This window comes from Coffea arabica, chromosome 1c (assembly GCF_036785885.1).
Source record: "Coffea arabica cultivar ET-39 chromosome 1c, Coffea Arabica ET-39 HiFi, whole genome shotgun sequence".
In the NCBI taxonomy this organism is placed as follows: Eukaryota; Viridiplantae; Streptophyta; class Magnoliopsida; order Gentianales; family Rubiaceae; genus Coffea; species Coffea arabica.
In genome coordinates, this window is record NC_092310.1 from 57,160,347 (window position 1) to 57,177,395 (window position 17,049).

At 36.7% G+C, this 17,049-nt stretch overlaps 2 protein-coding genes and 1 long non-coding RNA gene across 8 annotated transcripts; 2 read left to right on the plus strand and 1 right to left on the minus strand.

Moving 5' to 3' along the window:
• The first annotated feature begins 525 nt into the window (after positions 1 to 525).
• Positions 526 to 2,314, plus strand: LOC113713768 (small ubiquitin-related modifier 1). Its single transcript, XM_027237559.2, has 3 exons — positions 526 to 712; positions 1,755 to 1,904; positions 2,008 to 2,314. Exons 1-3 carry the CDS (start codon positions 617 to 619, stop codon positions 2,065 to 2,067), a joined length of 306 nt encoding a protein of 101 aa, XP_027093360.1. The 5' UTR covers positions 526 to 616; the 3' UTR covers positions 2,068 to 2,314.
• A 6,904-nt stretch (positions 2,315 to 9,218) lies between these two features.
• LOC113737873 (uncharacterized) lies at positions 9,219 to 11,890 on the minus strand. The gene is made up of 3 exons (XR_011841104.1): positions 11,337 to 11,890; positions 10,270 to 10,369; positions 9,219 to 9,439 (listed from the first exon to the last, which is right to left on the minus strand). It is a non-coding gene; the product is annotated as an uncharacterized lncRNA (long non-coding RNA).
• A 977-nt stretch (positions 11,891 to 12,867) lies between these two features.
• LOC140037180 (protein XRI1-like) lies at positions 12,868 to 16,749 on the plus strand. Of its 6 annotated transcripts, none has more exons than XM_072081374.1 (9): positions 12,868 to 13,599; positions 14,194 to 14,243; positions 14,578 to 14,697; positions 14,802 to 14,938; positions 15,436 to 15,499; positions 15,590 to 15,683; positions 15,775 to 15,803; positions 15,906 to 15,986; positions 16,248 to 16,749. In XM_072081374.1, exons 1-9 carry the CDS (start codon positions 13,577 to 13,579, stop codon positions 16,520 to 16,522), a joined length of 873 nt encoding a protein of 290 aa, XP_071937475.1. In that variant the 5' UTR covers positions 12,868 to 13,576; the 3' UTR covers positions 16,523 to 16,749. The 6 variants fall into 6 exon arrangements, with proteins under 6 accessions (XP_071937475.1, XP_071937471.1, XP_071937472.1 ...); XM_072081370.1 differs by having other exon boundaries at positions 12,869 to 13,599; positions 14,569 to 14,697; XM_072081371.1 differs by having other exon boundaries at positions 12,873 to 13,599; positions 14,799 to 14,938.
• The last annotated feature ends 300 nt before the right edge of the window (positions 16,750 to 17,049 follow it).

Here is a 17,049-nt window from a genome sequence, read left to right on the forward strand (position 1 = left end):
CTAATGCAAATTCTCTCCCTCTCTCTCTCTCTCTCTCTGTTTTTTTTTTTTTTTTGGGCCGGGGGAGCAAGAGAGTGTACTGCAGCTGTATTGCAATTTGCAGCAGCATTCCACTGTCCCTTCGTCGATAAGGTGGATCTGTGATGGTGGAGCATGGATGTTTCCACCACAGCCAATTGGCAATTTTGAAGGAAAGCAGGACAGTACCAGCCGTTGGATTCATATCCAGAAGAGGACAAACCAAATTACAAGTGTAAGCGTCGTGGACCGTCAGATCCATCCCTATCCAAATTCGCCACCACTTCATTTAATTCCATATTGTTTTCCTTCCCCGCGCGTCACAATCGACCATCAATTCCCTCCGTAATCCAAATCCCAGTCAAATATAGTTTATTCTTTTCCACCACGTCCCCAATTCTCGCCCTCCGGACCAGCCACGTCACAAAATAAAACTCGGCAAGCAGCCCTCCAGCGAATTACAAAACTACCCTTCTTCAAGGGTACAAAAGCCCGGGGGGGGGGCGGTTCGCTTCCTAGTTGCGCCTTACTTCCACCGGTTCTTTTGCATTTTCGGACTCGTTTTTATTTTTGCCCTAGATAGAACCAAGCTGCGAGAATGTCTGCACCGGGAAGCGGCGCTGGCGGCGCTGGAGATGAAGATAAGAAGCCGACGGACCAAGTTGCTCACATTAATCTCAAGGTCAAGGGTCAGGTAACCGTATTAATTTGACTCTTACCTTTTTTTATGGTCGTATTCCTGATTTTCCCTCATAATTCCTGTATCCTTTTTATCTTTTTTATAGTGCATTTACCCTGATGTCATGCTTCTTCTTTTCCGCCTCTGTCCGTAGATATGTCTGTTTGTTCCTTTTCTTTTCTTTGAGAATGCGTTTTCCTGAATTTCAAGTCTCAGAATCTGTGCATGATCTGTCGGTGAACGAAATACAGTAATTTGTTCATTAGCTTTATTTTTGGTGCCTTTTGCTCTTAAAAGTATATCTTCATTGATCAGGAAACGTTTGGTTTGATCGCATGTAAAATCATTGGGCAATAATATTGGTTTTATTGCCTTTTTGTTCCCCTTCCTTTTGGGTGTTGGTAATCTTTGGGGTGTACATGAAATTGTTAGCGTCGGGAATGTGATCAACCTGCATGGGTTGTGAAAGGAATTTCCATTGTGAAGCCTTGTGTTGTCTGCATACTTTCTTCTCGGGTGTTGTGGTTGAAGAGGATGACCTTTTATTGACTCATATATTCTACTTATCAAAAAAAAAAAAGAGATCGAGTTCCAAATTGTTTCTTAAACTAGCAGGTGGATCCAATAAAAAGCTTTCTTTAAAAAGTTGGGTAAACTAACTGTAATTTGATTAATTTATCTAAGTATTTCAGTTCTTACCATCTTTGCCCTGGTATCTAAGTTGTATAAACTAACTGTAATTTGGTAAATTTATCTAAGTATTTCAGTTCTTACCATCTTTGGCCTGGTGTCTAATTTGCTGCTCTGATTAGGCTTGAATGAGTAATCTTGAAAATTAATTTGAGAGATTAGTTTGCCTCACTCAGGCTGGTGCTGAAAGGCCTTTATTGGAGGGTTGTAATTATTCTTCTCTGTAGCTATCCTTTTATTTTTAATTTTTTTAGTGCATTAGTTCCTACCAGTTTGTGTCTCTGACTTGTCGGTGAACTCTCTTTTCGATCTGTTTTATTGCTTGCTCATAGACATTGTTTCTTTGCTGGCATTGTTTGTTTGCTAGGATGGTAACGAAGTTTTCTTTCGGATCAAGCGCAGCACTCAGTTACGCAAGCTTATGACTGCTTACTGTGATAGACAGTCAGTTGATCTGAACTCGATTGCATTCTTATTTGATGGTCGCAGGCTTCGGGGAGAGCAAACCCCAGATGAGGTAAATTACTTGTGTGATTATCCAATACTTTTCTATGGTATTAATACTCTTCGTCTTATCTTTTAATCTGGAAATTTCTGCTTCTCTTTGCATTTTGGAATAGCTGGAAATGGAGGATGGTGATGAGATAGATGCCATGCTACATCAAACTGGAGGAGCATAAGCATGATTGTAATTAGTAATATATGGTTTCCTGGATATACTTGTACCTGCGGTGAAAGGAAACCTTTAGTTATTGCTGTTTGCTCTAGTTGGAAGTATCATAAAGTGAATTAGGAATTATGGCCTTAACTTTGCTATCATTAGCATCCTGTTATTTATTTTTTAGGTGACTCCTCTCTGTAATTCTAGTGGCATTGATCAGTATGAAGCCTTTTTCCTGCTGGTTAGTATGAAACCTTGTTTGATCAGACTCCCGGCTTTTGATTATTGTCTATAATTCCCATTTGACATGAAAGCACTGAGCCAAGAAAAAAAGGGCCAAGCATGAACTAGTGCTGTCTGCTGGTTTCTTCATCTATTTCCAACATACTCCCTCCGTTCCTTATTAGATGACCTGAATAACTAATTCTCTTAGATTAAGAAAGTTGGTTATTTTCTAAAAATCAACAAAAGTTTTACTTTACTTCTCAAAATTACCCTTTATCTCTCTTCATCTCTTCAACTACTTCTATTGTTAATACTACAAATACTACATTTAATTATTTAGAGTTCCAATCCAAGAAAGTTGAAAGGGTAAGCAAGGGTAAATTTGAAAAAAAGTTCATAAATGCTTTCTTGATAATCATAAAATGACTGATAAAAAGAAACAATGGATTAGGACATATAAGGAACGGAGGGAGTAGATTATTAGATTGGAACACGAGATGACTAGTTTGCATTGTGGTTTTGGTTACGGTCATTTTGGCTACTTTCATTTCAGTGAATCGTACATCGCCTCAATTGTTGTTTGGAATGGGCGCCTCCTTTCACGGGACTTCACTCATTGAGTGTTGTAAAGATGCCAGGCAAGAATTTGCAATCTTGTAGCGAGTGGCTAGAAGTTGAATGTCTTGTTAATCATCAGGCCGTGATTTCATTACGATTTAGGCAGTTGTGATGTTAGTCTGCGTCCTGTAGGATTGCTTTTGCAGTTTCAAACCTGCGTGGTTACTGTAGTACTTGGATTCGCACGGACGGTATGGAACGAATTGATAATGATGGTATTCAAACATATTTTTGAGCTCCTTGCAGACTTTCCGGGTGTTTTCCCGGATAAAAGCCAAATACAAGCGTTGGTGTATGATTATCGTTGTCCGTGTCCGAATATATATCTCAGGCAGCCGTGGGTGTAAGCGAATTTGCCAAAATAATTTCAGTTCTTAACATTTAAAATCAGCTAGACTAGTTCCTAGCATACAAACTATGTGTCAGTTTGCTCTTGCTTATTTTTGCAATTAAAAATTGCATTCCTCCCTGGGGGCATAATCTCAAGGGTCAGTTTGGTCTTGCTTATTTTTCCAACTAAAAATTGCATTTCTCTCCTTCAGGCGTAATTTTAAGGGCAAAATTAAAAATGCGTTTCATTTTTAATTGAGTTTTTTTCACATTTCTTAAATCAAATCTTAATTGCCTTATATCAAAATCAAAATCACAATCGAAGAAGAAAAAACTCAGTTGTGGCTACATGCGATTTTTAGTTAGAAAAATGAGCAAAGATGAGCATTTGAACCAAATTGACATATAATTTGTATGTTAGTGCCATTGCGGCTGATTTTATATGTTAGGAACTAAAAATATTTTTTTGAAAATGTGAGGGACTAATTTGGCAAATTTTCCTATATATTATCCGTATCGTCGATAATCAAATAAAGGGTCATTGTCTAATTGTGCAAGTTCTAATTCCCCTGTTTTCATGATAAAATGTATGTGCCTGAATGAACCGCAAGTCGATGAAGAACTTTTGCAAATTCAGTTAATCTCTAGACTTATTGGTTAAGTGATGGACAATAATGGGACTCAAGGATGCGAGCCCCATTTTTTTTTTATTTCTTTCTTGGAAAAAAAATATCATTAATCACCGCCAAAGTTGAGTATAATTGCAATTGGATTATATTTATAACTAGGTTAACGGGTGTCTATTCAGCAACTGAATATTACATTTGGATTATATTACACAAAACATTAAGGGTACGTTTGGTTCTCCATAAAATTGGAGTGTAGAATTGGAATTGGAGCTTCAATTTCAATTCTTGTATTTGGGTACGATCTTTCCTGTAGAATTAGAATCGAATTACAATTCCAAATCGATCGAATTCCATGGTTCCAATTCTTTGGCTGGACCAAAGAATTCCAATCCCAATTCCACAACTAAACGGGTCCACACGCGGATCTAGTATGGGTCAAAAATTAAAATCAGGTCAAAGGATATTAGCACCCCTTTCTTCCTGTCTAACTCACCATTTTCCTCAGCCGCTAGGGCTGTTCTCTCCACCATCACTTCCACCTGCAATCCTAATGTCTTACCTTTCCCACCACCGTCTCCCCCCTGCCTTCCATTTCTCTGGCCACTTCCTCCATCCTTCGCCACTCTTGCCACTCGTCCACCCCAAATATCAGACACATTTAGGGCTTGTGAGACACCCAGGAAGGATAATGCGAACGCAACACAGCAGAGGAACACCTTTTGGTCTTTGAGATTTTGCCGCTACTATTGTCCCGAATCGAAATGGCCTGTGCGGAACTTTGAGCCTAAAGATGTACTAACACATGGCAACCTCGAATAGGGTACCGGTGGTTCGCGCTAAACACCCATCATATTAGAGAAATTACAAGCCAAGTTGGTAAGAGTTGTTTCTTAATTTTTCCAACATCAAAATAATCTACTATCAGAATAATCTCTTAATCTTTCCAGCATCTTTCTAGCACATAATTATTTTTTGCTTCAAAAAAAAAAGAAAATTATGATTAATTTTTTCAATTAATCATTGGTTATGCACTTTATTACATAGCTTTTTTTTCATTGGATACATTGCAATGGTTTGTTTTGTTTTGTGAAGGTAAATTTGTCTAAATTTTTGCCAATCAAACAGCAAATTTTTTTTTTTTTTGTATTTTCTGATATTTTGCTCTAGTATTTTTGGCTTCTAGATTTATGCTGTTAATAAGGATTAAAAAAAAAGCACAAGTTGATCGTTTGTTTCCTTTTTCTTATTTTGGGTTTGAGTTCAATTAGTTAAATCGAGTCCAAGTTTTAGCTTGTTGGAATATATAATGTTAGTTTAAAATCATATTGGTGATGAAGATTAAAGGGGTAATCTCGTATGTCTTCCTTAAAATGGTTTTTTTGAGATCTATTAGAAGCTTTTGCATTGTGGAACCACAAATTGATACTGCATTTGGATTTTACACTGAAAGATGAGATATTTAGCTTTGTTGTGGTTCATGTCTGCTTCATATCCTGTATTTTGTGCAAGCAGTGTTCTAGTAAATTATCAATATTCTGCAATGTATATTATTTCTCCATTATCTAGATAAGATTAATGTCTCATATGATTTACGGAAACTTGTTCTTGTTTAATTCTTCTTGGTTTGAAGTACACTAAATTCTTGTGTTATGTAGAATTTCAGCTGATTATCCATCGATAATTTTAAGGATGCAACTCCATTAGAGCTTCCCTCTAAATGAGACTCTACTAAATCTTTCCTTTTGATGAGACTCATAGAAGGCTTTAGAAGGATTCTGATGTTTCTCGTAGCCAATTAGTCTTGTTTCTAGAAAGAAAGCTTTGTCGGGACTTTTCTGTTTCTTTCTTTTGTTGCAGTGTGCTGGAAAATCCTTACCAGTAGAAGCTTTAAGTCACCAGAATAAGTTTAGGACATCTCCAAACTATTTTGTGCACATAAGTGATGATCTTAGCAACATCTCCAAATTGCTCTTGCAAAAAGGTTCCGTCCAAATAAGTCATCATAAGTTCTTCATTTAACATATGTATGGATATTTCTGGTGCATATTTGCCTCTCACTTTTAGTTCTATAATGCAGTGGCTGTTGAATCTATTCTTAATAACATGACATTGTGATGTTTTTCTGGTGCATATTTGCCTTAGATATGGCATCTGAAGCAACATCTCAGTCAAAAGGGAAAGGCAAAGGGTATTTTACTTGGACTCCTGAAATGAATCGTGTAATAAACACCTGTTTTATTGACCAAATGAACCAATGAAACAAATTGGATGGTAAATGTGCATGAAAAACAGTAGCCTACGCCGCAGTAATGAATGCTTTATTCGATAAACTCAATATATCTGTGACAAAGGCTAATATTATATCTCGTTTCAAGACATGGGAGAAACACTATGACATCTTATACCCACTGCCCCAGTCCTGTAACTCTGGGTCTACGATAATATGGGACTACTCTAGAGGTAGAATTGATGTTCGTGATGAGGATGTATGGAATGCTTGAGTAAGTGAGAATCCAAAAATTCTTCCTTTAGAAAAAAAAAATTGTGATTGAAAATTGGGAGGATATTTGTACACTGTTTTTACAAGATCGTGCAAATGGAGAGGATGCCCAAACTGTTTTTGAGGCTAATGTTGAAACTGAAGTTGAAGAGTCTGCTAATGTAGAGGAATCATTTGAGACTGATTCGCGATCTTTAGAAGATGAAGTTATGAATGCACTGCTAGCTCGACAATGGTCAAAGTCAAAAGCTTCATCTTAAACAAATGATCGTGGCACAAAGAGAAAACTAACGAGCTCTCAAGTACTTTACAAAGTGTTGGGACAAATGGCAGATTCACTAGATAAGTACTTAAATTCAGAATGCTCAAAAGTTACAACAAAAATGGTGGAAGACGAGTTATCTAAAATTGAATTGGATAGATTTCAATTGTTGAAGGGTATTGACTTACTTATGAATGACAGGACAAAGTATGACACTTTTTCTGGTCTCGGAGATGACTTAAAAAAGGATTGGCTATTGATGCACATTGGTAATTGATATTTTTTTGGGTAATCTCCAGTTGAAGTTGTTTTTGTAGAAGAAGTTGAGTTGATTGCTGGAAGCCCAAGTAGAGCAAGTAGAAGTTGTTACTACTCCATCGTGTATCCATGACTTTTTAAATTCTGATCAGTTCTTTGTTTTTTATGTAATGGATCAAAACAAGATTATAGAAAGATTCGAGGGAGTATTTTAGCTATTTTCTATCTGTTTTTGAGATGATAAGAATGGAACATTGGATCTTTTGTCTAATGAAATAGCATTTTAGATATTGAGATTAACATAGCTGCCTGTGTTGATGCCCTGACTTGTCCTTTAGCTGCATGAACCTTTGCATTCTTTCTCAAATAGTACGTTTGTAAAACAATTGACAAAGTGGATGTTTGAACTTTGAATGAGTATATGTGGATGTGGCATGCCTCCAAATGCTGCACTGCCCTACATGAAGAGGAGGTGTAGTGCAATGCTGGACTGCAGAAATAGCAGCAGTAGCAAGTATGCATATGAGTATCAACACGTATTAAAAGGGTGATAAAATAAGCTTTGGCAGTGCTTCGTCTTTTTCATGCAGTCAGTGGCTCCTTTACTAGCCATTGGATCCTTATTTTTTTTGAATTACTGCTTGCAGTCCGCAATAAAAAAAATAGTGTCCAGTATAACTCAGGCATGTTGGATTTTTCTTTTCTTTTTGGTCCTTCCACCTTTCTCCACACCCTTTTCCACCATCAACTGTTAGATTCAGAATTCGAATAGTAAACTGAATTTATTTGTTGAGAATGTTAATTAAATTGTTTTACAAACGTACTATTTGAGTTAATTAATGACTAATTTACTGTCTAGTATTCTACCATGTTTTAAGAAATATGCTAGTGTCATTAGGGATTTACTTTTAAGGGGGTGAGGTTCAGTTTTGGTTGGATGCCAATATCTATATCATACTTGAACAAAAGAAGGCAGTCAATATGACACGTCTCGTTAATGCTATGCTTAGCACAACCTAAGTCTGGAAATGTTCACCAAAGAAATTGATATGAGAGTGGGAAAAAATAAATTATTAAAGGCACAAATTGGTTCTTTCTTTTAAATCTTTAGTAAAAATTAGCTAAATGTAAGAAAAAAAAGAAATTATTATATAGAAAAAAGAAACAAAGAAAAATTTTATGTAAGCATTTTCTTGAAAACAATTCTAATTCCTAATGAATTTTTCTCTCATACAAACAAAGAATTTGGAATTCCAAATAAATTCCGTATCAATTCTATGTATTTCCCAAACGAAAGAATTGAAATGACTTGGAATTCCAATTCATAGAATTCCAATTCTATAGAATTTCGATTCTAATTCTATAGAAGCAAACGCACCCTAAGGGTGCGTTTGGTTTAACAGAATTGGAATTGAATTGGAATTGAAATTCTATAGAATTAGAATTCTATGAATTGAAATTCCAAAACATTGGAATTCTTTTGTTTGGGAAATACATAGAATTGATAAAGAATTCATTTGGAATTCCAAATTCTTCGTTTGGATGGGAGAAGAATTCATTAAGAATTAGAATTGTTTCCAACTAACATTTCCTTACATAAAAAATTTCTTCTTTTTTACTATATAATAATTTTTTAACATTTAGCTAATTGCTACTAAAGCTTTAAGGAAAAAGCCAATTAGTGCCTTTAATAATTTATTTTTTTTCTTGCATTTAACTAATTGTTACTAATGCTTTAGAGAAAAAAAAAACAAATTAGTTCCTTTTCTACAAAAAAAAAAAAATTGATCAGAAAGCCAGCAAATCAGCAATAAACAGCCAATCTAGCACTAATCAATATTCAGAGTGCCAATTTCTTATCGCACAGGTACAAATATACCAATATGATTGTGCTGGTAGTAAGATTTCCATAATAACCAAAAAGGACTGGGCAAGTACATGATCCAAACAACAGGCATCATTTGGTTTAGGTAGCTTTATACCTTGTGAAAGTGAAAACCATAAACTGAGCCAATTCCAGTATGGAGAGTGAACGTCAATGAGCAATACAAAGAGACCTCCTAATTCCTTTCCCACCTAATATGCTTCCAAACCCAAACACAACCCCCCCCCAAACAACAACAACAAAAAAACCCACACCACTTCCCACCCAATGCACAGCATCCATCTGACCTTGTTTGGCCATGCTGAGATGCATAAAGAACAGTAGAATTTTAAAACTTCCACCCCCGTGCATGCTAATCAAAAGGCCCCTCTAATACCATCCAGGCTCTCTACTAAAGATACTCTGCCAAAAAAAGAAACAAACTTCTGATAAACAGCAGCAACATTGCTATGAATAGACAAAATATCCAATGTTCCATTCTTATAATCTCAAAAATCAGATAGAAAATAGCTGAAATACTCCCTAGAATCTTTCTATAATCTTGTTTTGATCCATTACATAAAAAACAAAGAACTCATCAGAATTTAAAAAGTCATGGATACACGATGGAGTAGTAACAACTTCTACTTTCTCTACTTGGGCGTCCAGCAATCAGCTCAACTTCTTCTACAAAAACAACTTCAACTGAAGATTACCAAAAAAAAAAAAATCAATTACCAATGTGGATCAGTAGCCAATCCTTTTTTAAGTCATCTCGGAGACCAGAAAAAGTGTCATACTTTGTCCTGTCATTCATAAGTAAATCAATACCCTTCAACAATTGAAATCTATCCAATTCAATTTTAGATAACTCGTATCCTCATTGAGAATGAGGATACAACACAAATCTCACAGGTTCTTAATATCTTCACAACTCATAGCACTTCTCCTATTCAGTTATGAAAATGCATATCATAGAATCACATGAAGGAATTCAGTGGTGGAGGCCATCGGAATGCAAGTTCATTTATGTTAGCCTCTACCGAGTTTAAGAAGTGGAAGGTTCATGGTGATGCCTTGACCAATGCGGCAATTTAGAATATTTTGTGCATGTCATGTAGATGGTGTAAGATGCTCTAATCATTGTTTGGTCTCCTTACACAAGTCCTAACTCTAACCCCAACTCTGTATGGAGGAGCTTTGACCAGCAACAGTAATGTTGAAAATCTACTACTAGTCTAACCTTGGATCAGTAAGAGCATAATCATTTATATCCATTTACAATGAAACCAATTGTAAAAAGCACTTATTGAATTAACTCTGCTAACTTGGTAGTGATTATAACCAATTACCAATCCAAAACTAGTAGCCGTAAAATACAAAATAATGTTATTAAACTAACAGGAACAGAGAGTGATTAAACTAGTAGTTCCAATAATGTTTGATTAGATAGAAACAGATGATTCTCTAATCATGCCAAAAATATGAAAAGCTATCTGACAGTTGAATTAAACGAGGAACAGAACCACAAGTACCTTACGTAGTTTGCAACTAAGACAGGATCAAGGTCACAGCGGGCATCCTTTACATCAGGTGACCATTTTTCCGTCAACACCCCAGTGACAATCACATCATCTGAAATCAAACTTACGCAGATCATTTACATAATCACACCACAAATGTGCACTTAATGTACATATGACAGCATAATCACAACACAGATGTGCACTTACGCAGATCATTTACATAACCACAACACAAATGTGCACATAGTGTACATATGACAGCATAACCAGGAAATAAAAAGATGTCAAATTCTCATATTCCTGTGACATATTTCTCTGGTATTAAAACTGCGTAGTCATCATATACTTGTAAGGAAAAAGCTCTAAGTGAAGATCAAAATATTTATGCTACTGATTTATTTTTCTTTCTTCCCTTTTGGCCTGACTTCTCTTATGAACCTTGTGGTCAACCAAATACTCGGTTGGAGAAGGCAATCATCATTACCACATGGAAAGAAGCACAAATTGATTTTTTACTCCTATTTAAAACTTCAGAAAGTTCCCAAGTGGTGGATATGATATTACTGGATTTGCCCATTAGCATGGATGGTTTATAGACTAATTGCATACCAATATGGTGACGTAGAAGACACCATTGAAGTCCCTGGGATGTCCTCTCACCCAATGATTAAAGACTACATCAAAAAGCATTTTGGATATGATTCAGAATTATGGCTTTGTAGCTATAGTAGTGGTGGCTTTTGCGGTCTTATTTGCTTTCATGTACTGCTACTGCACCAAGAGATTAAACTTCCAAACTAGGTAGAACAAAAATCCGAGATGCACATAGACAAGCATGAAGATTCCAAATACAGACCTATGTAACAAATGTGAATCTCTAAATGCATAGTCAAATCTAAATTACAGAACTTGAACTTACTTTTCTGGAAGTTTTGCCTTCATTTACTCCTATTTTTCTGGATTTTGAGATGGCACATTGAAACAGAACAAACCGTGGCAATGTGTCAAATGAAACAAAGTTTTGTAACAAAGCCCATAACCAATGATTAATTAAAAAATTTCAAAGATGAAGTTACCTTTCACAAGCCCTAAGTATTTCTGAAATTTGGGGAAAGCAAAAGAGCTGAAGGAGAGAACCCAGAAAGTAAGGATAAGAGGAATAAAGGTGACTGCAACAGAAATGGAGGAGCGGCAGAGGTAAGTGTGGAGACGGAGCGAAAAAAATTGGACAGGGTAGGTGTTGCGATTGGCGAGCTGATGGGTGAAAGGGTGGCGGGAGTGGAGAAGGATGGAGGGAGTGGCCGGAGGATTGGAAGGCGGAGAGGGAGACGGTGGTAGGAGACGTAAAATGTTATAGTGGAGGTGGAAGCGATGATGGAGGAGGGGCACCTGTGAGGCTGTGCAAGCGATCGGGACAAAGAGACGTCTTTGTTTCTTGCAACTTTATGTTTGACCCGGTTATAATTTTTACCCACATTTGATCCGCGTGTAAACCCGTTTCTTACGATTTTGTGTGGAATTGGAATTAGAATTCTTTTGATCCCATAAAGAATTCAAATCATGGAATTGGACCCTCATAGAATTCAGATTCAATTCTAATTCTTTGAGTGGAGCAGAATCCAAACAATAGAATTGGAATTGGGGCCTCAATTCCAATTCTAAACCCCAATTCCATGGGGAACCAAACATACCCTAAGAGAACTTAATGGGCGTAAGGAAGTATCAATGGTTAATTATGTATGATAACAAGTGCTCGTTGAGTATATGGTAGAAAAATTTTATATTTTACTTTTTTTAAAAAAAATTCCTTTCATATAATTGAAATGTATACAAAAGATTTTTTTTTTGACATTATTAATTGTATAAGAGTAAACGAGTTTAGTCTTTAATTTTAGAGGAGGAATGAGTTGGGTGATAATAGAGAAAGAGTGTAAATGAGAGGTTTCGAATATGAGATTTTTTTTTTACACAAAAAAAAAATTTTTTGATCTTAATTTTAACTAATTTTTCGCCCAAGAATGTGCTAAAACCACATTGATAGGTAAGTCATTGATGTGGCAATTAAGAAAAAAAGATGGGACTTCATCAATTTAAGAGCGTGTTTGATAGAATTGAAATTTAAGTCCGTTAAATTGCTGATTGATAAATATTAAATCTAACACAATTAAGGGTATTAAAACTAAATAGGCCGTCTCAAAGTAGACCCAATTAAAAAATACAAATAATAAAAAATGGGGAGTTGGAGAGAGAAACAACTATATACCACAAATGCCCTAATTATCTTACATTAGTGATTTTATCTATATGATTAATACTAATTTGCCTATAAACACCTTACACGGGGTGATCTATGAGGTACAATCACTTTACAAACATGTACGTTATATTAGATGTTAGTTAATTGCATGTTTCTATATTGGTTAAAGGATCCTAATTTATCGTCAATTACATTAATTGTGTTTATAACTAACTTCACCAAATTTGTCCTGATAATAATATTAGCTAACTTGTGAGGGTATTTAAGCCTTTTTGACCATGATGACGTAAGAAATGGGATCTAATATTATGATACGGGAGGTTTGTGATATTTTTGAAATCACATGGGAGAGGGAGGAGAGCGAGACTGTCAGAAACCTCAGTTGAGGTATCTGAAATTATCCCTTAAATCTATCATGGAAGGGATTTTGTATTGGGCCGACGCCCTGTCGTCTCTATACTAATCGGATAAAAACAAAACAACGGAAGAGTGGGGGTCGAACGGGGTCTCGTTTTCTCTGAACAGTTATTTGGATTAGCCGGCAAAATCTAATGACGCGCGAAACTAGCGAATGTGCGCGAAACTAGCGTGATACGTGACGAAATAATGATGATGATGTTTTGGTAGTATAAATCACATTTATCTGCACACTTTGCAACTAAATGATTCTACCTTTTCTGTTACTGCTCTTCTTCTTCACGTGTAATACGATTGAAAACCAACAAGTTTTTCTTTCCTTTTTTTTGTGTGTGTGGGAAAAGTAGGTTATGGCAATTAAGTGGTACGGGTTGACAGCCCGTTTTCCCAAATTAGTGAAAGATAATCGCACGAGTAACGGGAGTTGGAGTTGCAGTCTCAGCAGTCGTGGTTGCTTCGGTGCCCGGTCCGGTTTAAATATAACCCATATAAATACCTGTCTTTTTTAGTACAACAAATATCCACGGGGGAAAAAAAGGCCCATAGGCAAAAGAGAGTCGCCACTTCCCATCTTCCTCCGCCTCCGCCTCCGCACACATCTCAAGCATTCCCTTTCTAAGTTAGTGAGATTTTGATAGTTCAATGGATTATGATATTGAAAACAAGTGAGTCCCCAAATTCTTCAGTAGTCAATTGCAGCAACTTCTTTTTCCTCGGATTGCAATGCTGCGGTTGATTTTTTGTATGGGTTTGCTTCGGTTTTAGTAGCAAAGGAAGATTTAAGAATTTTGATGGCTTTTAATTTGCTTAAGTTTGATAGCTGGTCTTCTTCTTCTTCCTTTTTTTATTCCCTGGATTTTCGCGGAATGTTTCTGCAGATGCACTAAATACGTTTATCCATGGGGAGAGAGAACTAAATAAGAGCAGTTGATATTCATGCTCTATATGATTTCTGCGTTCCTTTGTTTCTAGGGCATTTAAACTGTTGGGGAACTTATTTGCTATACTTGCTATTTAGTCAGTTCACTATGATTACTACCTATTTGCTTGGGATTGGTTGCGGTTCTTTTGTGGATAATGTTTTTGTCTTGTCATTTGATTGGTCTTATTTGACAATGCATCCGAATTTTGATAATGCTTGTACTTGGAGCATTTGTCTTCTATCTTTTGGGCTGACTTATACTCTGAATGCTACGAAACTGATTTTCTTTCCATTTGAACTTGTGATCGAATGTACGTTTTTTTGTGGAATGATACAGTGAAATGTGGGACTGGCAAGGCACAAATATTTGCCTTCAAGAGACTATTGGTTAGTAATCTGTGGCTTCAATCTTGAATTAGCAATACAATTGTGCTAGAATCAACTTTCTTTCCCTGAAACATAAATCTGCGTACTACTTTTTTGAGCAAGTCCTACACTTGCCCTGTGTTAACAGAAACCATACGTATTATGCCTGCCATTCTCTATCATGGCGGGTGTGATTCGCTTGGTTTTTGGGCACATATGTAGCGTTATAATTTAGTATTACAAGATTATAAGGAAATTTCATGTTTCCTGGGATTAATTTGTGTTTTCGCTTGATAAATAAGGCACTGAATAGTCATAAACTTGATGCTTTGGATGTGCCTTTTAGAATCAGCAGGCATGTCTAAATGCCTGTGGAGTGATATGAAGCAGAATCAAGATGTTTCCTACATATTCGACAATGAAATTACTCCAGTTAAAGACTGTGGAGACTTGGTTTACTACGTCAACAACTATGGTAAACCCTCAATCACCTGAATTTGCAGTTTTGCTTACTGTAACCCTCAATCAGTGCTAATGGGGGGACACTCCTGTCTGATGTGAATCTCTGTGATTCAGAAGAGATGAGTGAGAAATTAGAGAAACTTGAGGAGCCTTCTTCGCAAGTAAAGAGGCGTCGAATGCTGCAGTTTGACTCTGAAGGTCTGAATACCCCATTTTGCAATGAAGATGCATCATCTTCATACCTAAGATCAAAGGTTCTAACAATTTTCTCTTGAACTTCTTGATAGAACAATTTGTTTACAATCAATCATTCTTTCATGCACCCAAGGTTTATTTGCTCTAGCTCTGGCAATAACTTATACCTGTGGCCTTTTCCATCCCTGGACTTATCATCTTATATTATTTGCTATTCATTTGAGTGGTATACTTATTTATGGAAGAGTTCCTCATCTTGATATGATGTGTCAGAGTTTATGCTTATCTCTCTGATGATCCCTTTTCATTTTCTGTAAAATGTCCTTAGCTCTCATTGCTAATTTGCTGTTCAGCATGTGGTTGGTTACTCTGGCACAGTTCAAGTTCAGTAATCTTTAATAGTCCATCTAGATTTCCATTTTCTAGACGTTGGTTAATTTATGTCAAATTAAAGGCTTGTATTTCCTACAATGAAAGTAAACTGATGCAGATGAGAGTCAATCTTTGCTTGAATCTATGCTCTAGATAATACAAGTACAATCATCTTTGGTTGCAGGATAAAGAGAATTCTGCTGAAGAGGCTGTGTCAGAAAAGTCACATTTGGTTTCTGGATATGCAGGTTTACCTTGTGTATAGCATTGTGCTTAATCAATGTATGGCATTTGACTTATCTTGCTCAATCATGACAATGATACTCAATATTCTCCAGATGATACATCTGAATCCGCTTTTGAGGCCTTAGATCAATCATCTGAAGGATGGCTAGCTAGTTGCTTTACTGATGCAGACAGCCCTGGTGATCTGTATGTTGCTGTAGACATTATTATTGTTGAATTTTTTTTTTAATGTAGTACTTTTGTAATTGCATAATCTGATTCTCGGTATTGTGCGCAGCATTTCTGATGTTCAAATTGATATAGAAGGTATATGAGTATGGCTTTGACAGTTTAAGCTTCAGTTTGTGTTTAGCTTCACCATTTCCTCCCTTCTTTTTGCACTCAATGTCAGTTTTCTATCACTTGTAGAACTTCTCAACAGCGAACCAGAACCTGCAGTAAGCACAAATCAATTTCGTCCTGTTCGGACTCAAAGAAATGTCTTCAGAGGTGCTAATCCTTGCTCTCTCTCTTTATAGTACTTTATTCTTACAAGTAAAGATTTTCAGCTTTTGTGAAATTTGGACCATGTCAACTGTTACTGTAAGCCTTCGACATTCCTATAGCACAACAAGCACTGTGTCCTAGTAAAAATGGACACTGTTCGCTAACTTGTCTCTAGTTTTACTTGGAATGAAACAAGAGTCACCACTGAACTTCTTGGTTTATACCTGAAGGAAAATCAAGTGACTTCCATTTGTCTACCCTCAGGTAGGAAATCTTACATCCAGACTCCTGCAAATTCGGCTTCAACTGTTGCCTACCCCTTTGCCTTCATCAAACCATGTGCTGTTCGTGGAGATGTCACTCTGAAGGACATTAACCAGAGAATACACGCTCCACCACCATCAAAATTAAAGCAGAGTTATGACGACCCTGCTGCTTATCCAACTTCGGCATTTTCTGGGAAACTGGTGATTGGCAGCACAAAAATCCACACCGAAGGAGGAAAAGGCAGCATTACAATTATGAGAACTAAAGGTTGATGCCGTGAGGCGCTGGGATCTCTCTGTTTTCGAGTGTTACATAAACTTAACAGGCCAACCATTGTAGAGTTAATTTGAGGTTGTGCTAAACAGTGAGCCAGTGGACCAATATTTGCGATTGGAATGGGAAAGAAATCGTATCCTCTATATTCATTACCATGTATACCGGATAGCACTATAAAATCACGTTAATTATGGTATACATCATTCTTGGTTTGCTTGTTCCATTCTCTTTTCCGGTTTTCCCTCCTCGCTTTTGTAGTTTGTCCTATCATACGAGCAGTAGTAGTACTTTTATCTGGGCCATCATTCCTTGTAACCGCGAGAGATTGGGACATTCATTCGGGCACATGGAATCTCCACTGGTGGAACGAATGGGCTTAGCGTACCATATTGATTGGCAAGCCGCATATGGAATGGCAAGTCCGCATAAAGGCCCAGTAGTCGGTTCTCCTCACATTTTAGCGAGACTGGAAAATGGAGGCGAAAATGCCGCGACACCACCATTATTAATCGTGGATTGTGGA